Source organism: Abramis brama, assembly GCF_963993115.1.
Source record: "Abramis brama genome assembly, chromosome: 18".
Lineage (NCBI taxonomy): Eukaryota > Metazoa > Chordata > Actinopteri > Cypriniformes > Leuciscidae > Abramis > Abramis brama.
Genome location: NC_139980.1, coordinates 4,909,268 through 4,919,036, shown reverse-complemented (window position 1 = coordinate 4,919,036; position 9,769 = coordinate 4,909,268). Strand labels below are relative to the sequence as shown.

The 9,769-nt window shown below is 38.6% G+C and overlaps 2 protein-coding genes across 2 annotated transcripts in view; one reads left to right on the top strand and one right to left on the bottom strand.

Moving 5' to 3' along the window:
- Positions 1-2,110: 2,110 nt before the first annotated feature.
- sesn1 (sestrin 1) lies at positions 2,111-8,045 on the top strand. The gene is made up of 10 exons (XM_084091883.1): positions 2,111-2,370; positions 3,161-3,226; positions 3,358-3,558; positions 3,642-3,824; positions 4,149-4,379; positions 4,540-4,687; positions 4,765-4,877; positions 4,961-5,151; positions 6,213-6,357; positions 6,447-8,045. Exons 1-10 carry the CDS (start codon positions 2,269-2,271, stop codon positions 6,531-6,533), a joined length of 1,467 nt encoding a protein of 488 aa, XP_083948009.1. The 5' UTR covers positions 2,111-2,268; the 3' UTR covers positions 6,534-8,045.
- Positions 8,046-9,118: 1,073 nt separating this feature from the next.
- The window catches only part of armc2 (armadillo repeat containing 2), a gene marked incomplete at its 5' end in the record, with an annotated part of 21,293 nt that continues 20,642 nt past the window's right edge, over positions 9,119-9,769 (bottom strand). Inside the window, one exon of the mRNA XM_084091882.1 lies at positions 9,119-9,415. Within this exon, the coding sequence (XP_083948008.1) occupies positions 9,276-9,415 (140 nt within the window). The 3' untranslated portion in view covers positions 9,119-9,275. The remainder of the gene's footprint in view (positions 9,416-9,769) is intronic.

The following is a 9,769-nucleotide window of genomic DNA, read 5'->3' as shown; positions in this document are numbered from 1 at the left end:
TTTTGTGTTTTTTTCAGTCTTTCTTCCCCCTGTTCTCTGATAGGTCAGGATGGAACTGGTTCAGACCAGGGCTGTGTCAGGCAACTTTTCTGCCACTTGTTGAACATCCGAAAGCTTGTGGTTTTAGCGTGGCTGCTAGTTCAGCACAAGAAAAACAACAGCGCAGAGACACACATTCACTCAGAGAAGCACTTCTACAAACACACCCTGTTACTCAGAAAGCATTCACACATAATGAAAAAATTTTCACCAGCGGAAAGTCACGAACAGAGACAGAGTTATTGGAAGATGATGGCTGCTTTTCTCACAGCTTTAAGAAATCACTTTTTAAATCTTTACATTCACACATAGTCTTACATGAACATGGCTTAAACCTGAACTTTCACACTTGAGGAAATACTAAAGAGATTTCCACAGCTGGAATTGCAGTCTCTCTGAATTTTAGAGTTAGATTTAATGAAGAATGACGTTTTATCTGATAAATAAAAAATATGAAAATGTTTTGTATGAAGATAATCCATAAAAGTGAAAAGAAGCTTGACGCTGTTGAATGATTTCCTTGATTGACATGTTTTACTGGTGCAAAAAAAAAGAAAGAAATTTGATGGTTTGTGTATTCTTCAAAGTAGATGTGATGCATATGTCCAGACATGTTCCTCTTGTGCTATGCTTAAATGACTCCAATAATACAACCGAAAAAATTATTTAAAATAACTAAAAATTGGATTTAAGTTTCTGTCAGCTATTTTGAAAGCTTTTATTTGTAGTTGTTTGTATTTTGCATGTGACTGGAGTACTACTAACCCCTTTTTGCAGTCAATTTCCACAGTAACATTAGTGCTCTGCTCCAACTAAGCAGTCAAGCCCAGCGTTATGATACGATGTGGGTACAGTAAAGCCTGAAGTTTGTTCTCATGTAAGAGTTTTGGCTCTTTTTAATAAAGAGAGGAAAGGGTGCCCTGGGGGAGGTGGGCGCAAGGCAAACGCTGACCATTCTCTTCTGTAGGTTTGCTGAGCCATAGGGCTCAGTGGGCCTGGTTAACCACCCCCTTTCACCAGAGAGAGTGCTGACTCCTGCTCTGGTCTGTTTACACCCCCCCGATGTAGGACGGTCCCTTCAGACACAATGAACATGCTGAATAGCTACTCTTCATCTCGTGAGCGATGCCAAATCCAAACGCTTTGACAGTCTTCTGCTCGTGCAAAGGACTTTAATTCATGTTTGTTGGACTTTATTACCCCACAATATATTAGAAGTGTGCCTTGGTTTTCACCCTCCCCCACCCCCTCGCCCCATGAAAATAATCAATCTCTAAGCCAAAAGAGTCACTTTATCTATCAGGTGCTTTGACTTGTCCCCTGTGGGGGATATTAAGCCGAGGGCTGGAATTGATCTTGGCTTGTTTTTCACTGTAGTCCATGCCGTCATCCTAATTCAGGTTGCAGGGCTTGTTTACTGCAGTTCTCATTTGCTCAAGGAAAAACATCCCCTCCCTCTTGCTTGGACTACTTGGGCAATTGGAACTGCAGGAGGTAACAATGTCATATATAGACTACTAGACAAATCAAGATTATGTAAATAGGTTTATTGGAAGACAAAGTTAAGTCTGTTAAGTATTAACCAATGTTAAAAAGCTTTTCCAGTCAAGCTTCCCATCCATGTTGGATAGCAACAGTTCATAGACTGTTTGCATATTAATCAATAAAATAAATAAATGTTTTAAATGTTCGCCCAACTAAATTATGTCATCATTTACTTTCACTCACTTTGTTCCAAACTTGTACACTTTCTTCAGTGAAACATGAAAGAAAATAGGCAGAATTTGAAGCACCGATGGACTCTCAAGTTCATTGCATTTCCCCCCACACAAAGTAAATGGCTGTGGTTCTGCCTTAAACGTAACATTTTCACAACAGAAACAGGCAAATCGGTTTTTAGCTTCATGAGGGTGTATAAATGACAGAATTTTCTTTTTTGCGTTTTGAGTCCACTCTAGGCGCAAGTTGCTCGTTTAACCCCGCCCACTTGTCACTGATTGGACAACGTAGGTTGTTTTCGCAACGCGATTGGCTCTTGGGCGCGTCGGTTATGTTTACAGCCTGTTATTTTACCACAAGAGGGCTAGTAAAGAGTGGGTATTCTGCTCCGGAGCTTCAACAGCTGAAATGAACGGGGTAGTGTAATCCAATGCTTCAAGGAACAACGGGAGCTAAAGCAAATGCAAGATAGCCGCTCTAATTTTTTAATTAGAAGCAGAAAAGAGCAATATGAGGCACGCATCGGCATCTAATGAAACTATTGAAAACTCCTCTCTCACCATGACAGACGTGTTTAAAATTTGCACACAGTGCGAGCGGCACAGTAAAAAGGTAAGAAAGCGGATAAGAGTTTGACATCGAGTTTAACTAATGACAGATGTATTTTTCGTTAGCCTGCTTAGTTCGTGTACTTTTTTCATTGATTTTTAATAACGTCCGTTCGTCTGGTGCTGCAGTGCAGTCAGCTCTTTGTACTCGCACCATGAACACTAGCTTGTTTTTCTCAGCCTGTTGTCATCGGATCAATAGACTTTCGTCTTTGATCAATGACTGACAATATGTATATAAGTCGGTGTCACATTGTATATATGCTGCTTCTGCTGTTGTTGTTTATTTTAATCAACGCACAAAAATAATATATGCAAGATTGCCATTGTGTAGAACTGCTGTATGCTCCTGCAACGAGACATATTGCATTGTTTAATAATAAGCTTTTAATATTACATTTTTACACCATTGCTTGCACATTCATGAGTCAGCTATTTTGGCATGTTAATGGTGTAACATAATTGCTAACTCTGACAACCTTTTTGTTCCTAGTGAATCAATCTAGGTTGTTTTGAATCATTTTCTTTGTGCCTTTGACAGCTTCTATAGTATCAATAGGCAGATGAATGATGTTCAAGGTGTGACTGTTGCTACCTACTAATTGCATTGTGTTATGTATTATAAAGTGTTTATTTTAAAGCCAATGCCAGAAGAAAATTCTAGAACCAGCCGATGATATTTGAGCTTAGGAAGGCTGTTGCGTCTGATGCCAGAATGTCTTTTATATAATTGTAGTTTCAAGCCGAGTGAATGTCGATCATGTAATCATGTTATTAATTTTGATCTTTTTTAGGATGTTGGAGTGCGAATCCCCAGACCGGTGGGAAATGGACCAAGTAGATTCATACCAGAGAAAGAGGTTAGTGTTATCATCTACCCTGCTGACTGTAAAGTTGGCATTTTTATTATCATCAAAGTCTAGTGAAGGTATTTTACCAGCAGCACTGAATTCCTCAGGTTTACCTCATCTTTATTTCCCTGTTGTCCCAGATACTTCAAGTCAGTAAATTGGATGAAAGAACACAGTCGATTTTTGAGGACGCCTTTGCAGTGCTCGGTCGCCTTGACAACATCTCCTTGGTGATAGGGTTCCATCCTCAGTATTTGGAGAGCTTTCTTAAGACACAGCATTACCTGCTTCAGATTGACGGTCCCTTGTCTCTGCACTGCAGACATTATATAGGGATAATGGTGAGATGGCAGACTATTATTGTGTATGCAATTCCAAAAACCACAGTGGCAGATTCTTCTAAAAGCATGTTTGTGTTCAACAGGCTGCCGCCAGGCACCAATGCACATATCTGGTCAACCTGCACGTCAATGACTTCCTGCAGGTTGGAGGTGATCCCAAGTGGTTGAATGGTCTGGGAGAAGCTCCACAGAAGCTGCAGGCTCTCGGGGAGCTCAATAAGATCCTGGCCCACCGCCCCTGGCTGCTCACCAAAGAACACATCGAGGTATGACTTAAACGTCACAGTCACGCATTGACACTCGCCCACAGCTGTTATACAACTGTAGTGAGCGCAGAGAAGTTTTATAATGCTCTGAAGTATTAGGTCAGGTTGGTATCAGTAGATATGGATTTTGATGCCTTTTACTTGATGGTTACACCACATGACATGAGTCATTAAATTGAAACTTGAAAATGAAACGTTTTTCGAAACCAACATGAATATCAAGAGTGGATTTCTAGGAACCTAGCACGTTTTAACCTAGATTTTTAAACAATTTTATAGACATGCCATTGACCCTTATAAATGTTGCTGTTTTTTAAATGACAGCATCTACTGAAGGCAGAGGAGCACAGCTGGTCTCTGGCTGAGCTGATCCACGTCGTGGTGCTACTCACACACTATCACGCTCTGGCCTCCTTTACCTTTGGTTGCGGCATCACCCCTGACATCCAAACAGATGGAGGACATACATTCAGGCCGCCCTCGCTCAGCGGTTACTGCGTTTGTGACATTGCCAATGGCAACGGCACCCTGGAGGAGATGTTTGGGAACCAGCAGGTGAGACTGAAACTTATTTGCGAGACTTTATGATATGTGCTAGTCTTCCATCCATTTGTTCTGAAAAGGGATCTGTGAATTGAGTGCGAGGTTCAAATTCCTGACCATACAGTGTATATAAAGTGTGTAATGACCTAGATTCCTGTATGTGTGTGTTTAGGTGTCGGAGTCGTCTGGCGAGGTGGAAGTGCTGATGGAGAGGATGAAGCAGCTCCAGGAATGCCGTGATGAAGAGGAAGCCAGTCAGGAGGAAATGGCCACTCGTTTTGAGAGGGAAAAGACAGAGAGCATGCTGGTGGTCACCTCTGGTAAGTGGATTTATGATTATTATGTTTAAATGCAACGACAGGATGACTTGTATTAAATCACCATGTTCGGTCAACAGAGGATGAGGAGTGTGTACCATCCAGAGATGTTTCACGACACTTCGAAGACCCTAGTTACGGCTACAAAGACTTTTCCAGGAGAGGAGAACATGTACCCACCCTCAGAGTGCAGGTGAGAATGAAGTGAAGTTGGCTTTGGTAGTCAAAGGAAATGGAGGATTAAAATAACAGCGGTATGTTTTCTGCCCTCGACAGGACTACAGTTGGGAAGACCATGGCTTTTCCCTTGTGAATCGGCTGTATCCAGATTTTGGACAGCTTCTTGATGAAAAGTTCCAGATCGCATTCAATTTAACATACAATACAATGGCGACACACCAGGGTGTGGATACTTCAATGCTCCGTAGAGCCATCTGGAACTACATCCACTGCATGTTCGGGATTCGGTCAGTCTCTCCCACTGCTCACTGTGTCACAAATATGTAGCAACATTGAATATGTAAATTTGTGCGGTAAAAATTTGTTTATTGTTTGCCATTCTATTTATGTAATGGCAATAACATGCATGTGTATATACATATATATGTGTGTATATGTATGTATATGTACACATGTTGTGTGTGTGTGCATGTATGTGTACTGTGTATTGACAAAAATAGACTGACAAACACGAAACAAATTTTATATTAACAAATTATATATATATATATATATATATATATATATATTAGTGCTGTCAAATCGATTAATCGATTATTTATGTAATGGTAATAACATGCATGTGTATATACATATATATGTGTGTATATGTACACATGTTGTGTGTGTGTGCAATACATGCATGCACACACACACAACATGTGTACATATACATACATATACACACATATATATGTATATACACATGCATGTTATTGCCATTACATAAATAATCGATTAATCGATTTGACAGCACTAATATATATATATATATATATATATATATATATAATTTGTTAATATAAAATTTGTTTCGTGTTTGTCAGTCTATTTTTGTCAATACACAGTACACATACATGCACACACACACAACATGTGTACATATACATACATATACACACATATATATGTATATACACATGCATGTTATTATATATATATATATATATATATATATATATATATATATATATATATATATATATTTACATGCATACATGCATAACACACACATATATGTGTGTGTGTAAAAAAGGTCCACTTCAAATGTTGACTACTGTATATATAATATAATATAATATAATATAATTATATATACACACACACATTTATATACACAAACATTTATGTTAGATGCAATTAATCGATTTGACCGCACTTATATATATATATATATATATATATATATATATATATATATATATATATTGTATTTAGATTTTTATTATCATTATTATTTAGTTTTTCCTCTCTGATTATTAAGTCAAAGTGCTGAGGTTCCTTTCCCTCTCTGTCTATTTCCTGTCAGGTACGATGATTATGATTATGGAGAAATTAACCAACTGTTAGACCGCAGTTTTAAAGTCTACATCAAAACCATGGTGTGCAGTCCGGAGAAGATCACCAAGAGGATGTACGAGAGCTTCTGGAGGCAGTTTCGGCACTCTGAGAAAGTACGTAGCACTTCAATAATGAACAGAAATGGATTGTTTTAAGCTTAAATCCATTTAATTAAAAAGGATTCTTTTATTCTGTCTTTCAGGTCCACGTTAATTTGCTTCTTATGGAAGCGCGCATGCAGGCAGAACTGCTCTACGCTCTGAGAGCTATCACTCGCTACATGACATGAAGTGCTGTTCTTGTCTACCTTTTTTATTTTTTTTTACTGTTGTTGATGTTACTACAGTGGGACACTTCAATAAATGCAAAAACGACAAAAAAAAAATGGAAAAAGAAAACTGAGGAAGAAGAAGAACGCTTGAGCAGCGGTGGAAGACAATGAGAAGATGTTGTCAACTGAACCCACTTGCTGAATAACTTGTGTGGCTGCTCAGCCTGCAGTGCCAAACCTGGCCACTGGGGGCCGTCTGAGCAGACTCAATCCCTCAAGTGTGCAAGAGGACAAGCTGAGGAGCTTCTGGAGGCCAGACCTCCTTTAGTATTTCAAATGCATCTGCGATGAGATGCCATATTATCATATCTTCTTTTTGTGAGATGAGATTTAAAAAAAAAAAAAAAAGAAAACACACACGAATAGCAACTCCAGCACCGGTGCAGATAGACTGCACCAACATGCCTATCTTCTAGTGTTTTTTCCATATCGTTTTATATTGTTTTGTTTTTTTCCAGCAGTGGCTAGAGATAGAAACATTACTGATTTTGCATAAATGTGTGCCTAGTCATGCGCAGCACTGGCAGCAGATGCTGAGGTGCCGTCTGTTCATGCTGCTTATCTCAACCGAGGCCTCAAAGACACCCAAACCATCACCCATTTGTATAAGCTAATCCAGGAACGATTGTGTTAGTGTGAGTGTGAGAGCGCAATTCAAAATTAATAGCTGCCTGAGCCCTTGTTAGAGTTTACTGTAAGACACCACTTTGTCTGTTTCGTGACATATTCAATGTGTGAATGGGGGAGGGGGGGTAGGTAAAAAATCCATTGACTTTTTAAGTTTTCATGCATTAAAAATATCAAAGCACTTTTTAAAAAAGACAAATTTTAAGCTTCAGCTGTTATGTAGCCATTTTGTTTCAATGACTGTTTTCTATCTTTTTTTATTTGTGTTCGTGACTGAAAAGGTCTTCCTTTTGTAACATGCTTCCTGTTGTCATGCCTTATCTGTCTTCCTTTTAATGCACGGTCATCTTTTTGTTGTTTTTTAATTTTGAGGTTTATTATAACTAAGTACCTCCTGTTATGTATCCTTAAATAACTAAGTGCTGTCTGGTGAGCAGAACTTTGTCTTAAGTGGCTGCCTGTCGTGGGCTACAATGTGTACAGACCTAGACGCTAAGAACCAGGCAACCCGCACGACTTCATGGTTGTGGGGTTAAACTATGCTTGTTCTCATTCTTAGAACTTTAATCAGTGTAACTAAGCAGTTTTGTTTCGAGTGTGTGTGTGTGTGTGTGTGTGTGTGTGTGTTTTCTTTTCAAGCGGGGTGGATTCTCTGCTGTTTTTTTTTGTTTACTAAAACCAGTTAAGTACTGCATTCTGATGATGGCAGGACTAGAGGGATGGTACTTTTTCCTTTGGAAATGGAAATGAGGAGGTTTTAAGTCAGACTTGAGAGACTTATGTCAGTTACTGACACTTTTATAAGAAAATATTTGATTAAAAAAAATAAAACATGGTATTTCACTGGTTGTATCATTTGTAATTTAATCAAAAGTTTTCTTTCTTCCCAGAAAGTCGCATTACACCAAGCAAACATTGTTATTCAGTATTAATTGCAACAAAAAAGAGCAGTCTAATCACCTCATACCACAAGAATTGAAGGTCTTCTTATTCTTATGTTTGTGCTTATTAAGATTAACACACTTTAAAATATCATTGATGTAGCTTTTAGGTCACATAATCAATGTTTTCATGTCCATAAACATCTACTCGTCTTCAAAGACCCTTGTAGCACCACAGTACATCACCACAGAGACACTAAGGCCTATAGAAAAACATCTCCTGCTGTGCACTAATGATTTAAACACACAATGTTGAAGGCGGCAATTCGTCTTCTCACAGCGAGGATCACAGGAAGTAACTGTTGACCTGAGAACAATCCCTGTTTGCATAAATAATGACATTTTCCCTTATGTTGCTGGCAATTTCCCTGTTTTATCTGTGGTTGTGAGGCTGGTGGTCATTCAGTGCCAGTAAAGGATCGTTATATGGAAATCACCATAGGGTAATTTTCAAATAATAATGTGAGAAGTCTTGTAAACGCTCTGCTCTTTTCTGAAAAAAATCCCTTAGAGATTGTGCAGGAGTTGAATTGCTTCAGACTTTACACACTCAACATTGAGAGGACAAAGTTAAAATCACAGTAATGTACATCACAGTAATTCCAATAAAATTCACAAAATCATGTTTTGGTCATTGGTTTTTAAGCATGTCACCTCTAGGGCAGCAGTGTAAACAACATTAATGTATAGACTGTAGCTGTCGGCGTAAGAGGGAAGCAAGTGCCATATTATATCAGTTTGATGTGATTGTATTAGGAAGGTATGACTGTTTCTATTCTGTGTTCTTTACAGACTTTTCTGGAAGTGTCTGTTTAATAAAGTCTTTGAGATCACTGAGAAGCTCATGAGTGATTTTTACACGTACAGTACATCTGTGTGGCCTTCTTCACACAGACTTGCTTTCTGTGTCTGACACAATTCATGCTTTCTCCTATCTCAGCTATTGTAAATACAGCAGCATCAGGCTGAATAATAAACATCTGAAATGTATTTTATTAAAAATATATGTTGGTTGTAATTGACAAATTTCTTATTACCATTCACAACAAATATGTTCAATATACACACTGTCTCACTCCTCAATGTGTATATATACAGTACATAGAGACACAATCGTGTGAATCGGTGGAGTTTACCGAAAGATTCCAGTAGTGTCTTCAATATGTAAACGTTGTCTTAGCCTCTCAGCAACAGGCAAAAAGAGCAGCTCCCAGCATGCTTCCTGAACCTGTCTGACTCCATCATCAGAAGGCCATTGCAAAGCTCCTCTGTCTGCGCAAAACAGAAGACAAAACATTTAATTTGTGACCAAAATGACACACTATACACTTATACTATACACACTACTGTCTAGTGCAGCGGTCCCCAACCTTTTTTGCACCACGGACCGGTTTAATATCAGACAATATTTTCACGGACCGGCCTTTAAGGTGTGGCGGATAAATACAGCAAAATAAAATGATACGACAGGTATAAAAACAGGGGTATTTTTTAAATATAATAATAAACGTGAATCCAATGTGTAGGCCTACTCGCAACTTTATTAGCAGTGTCCTCATAACATCGCGCCTAAAGACAACTGAGAAAGCCTGAATACAAACAAAATGCCCCCCAAAAGAAAAAAAT

What these genes read in the sequence shown, in the direction of transcription:
- sesn1 (XM_084091883.1), top strand. Translation starts at nt 2,269, where the DNA reads ATGAGGCACGCATCGGCATCTAATGAAACTATTGAAAACTCCTCTCTC. An exon ending in TCACCAAAGAACACATCGAG is followed by an intron (nt 3,825 to 4,148) that starts GTATGACTTAAA and finishes TTTAAATGACAG; the next exon opens with CATCTACTGAAGGCAGAGGA. An exon ending in AGTTTCGGCACTCTGAGAAA is followed by an intron (nt 6,358 to 6,446) that starts GTACGTAGCACT and finishes TCTGTCTTTCAG; the next exon opens with GTCCACGTTAATTTGCTTCT.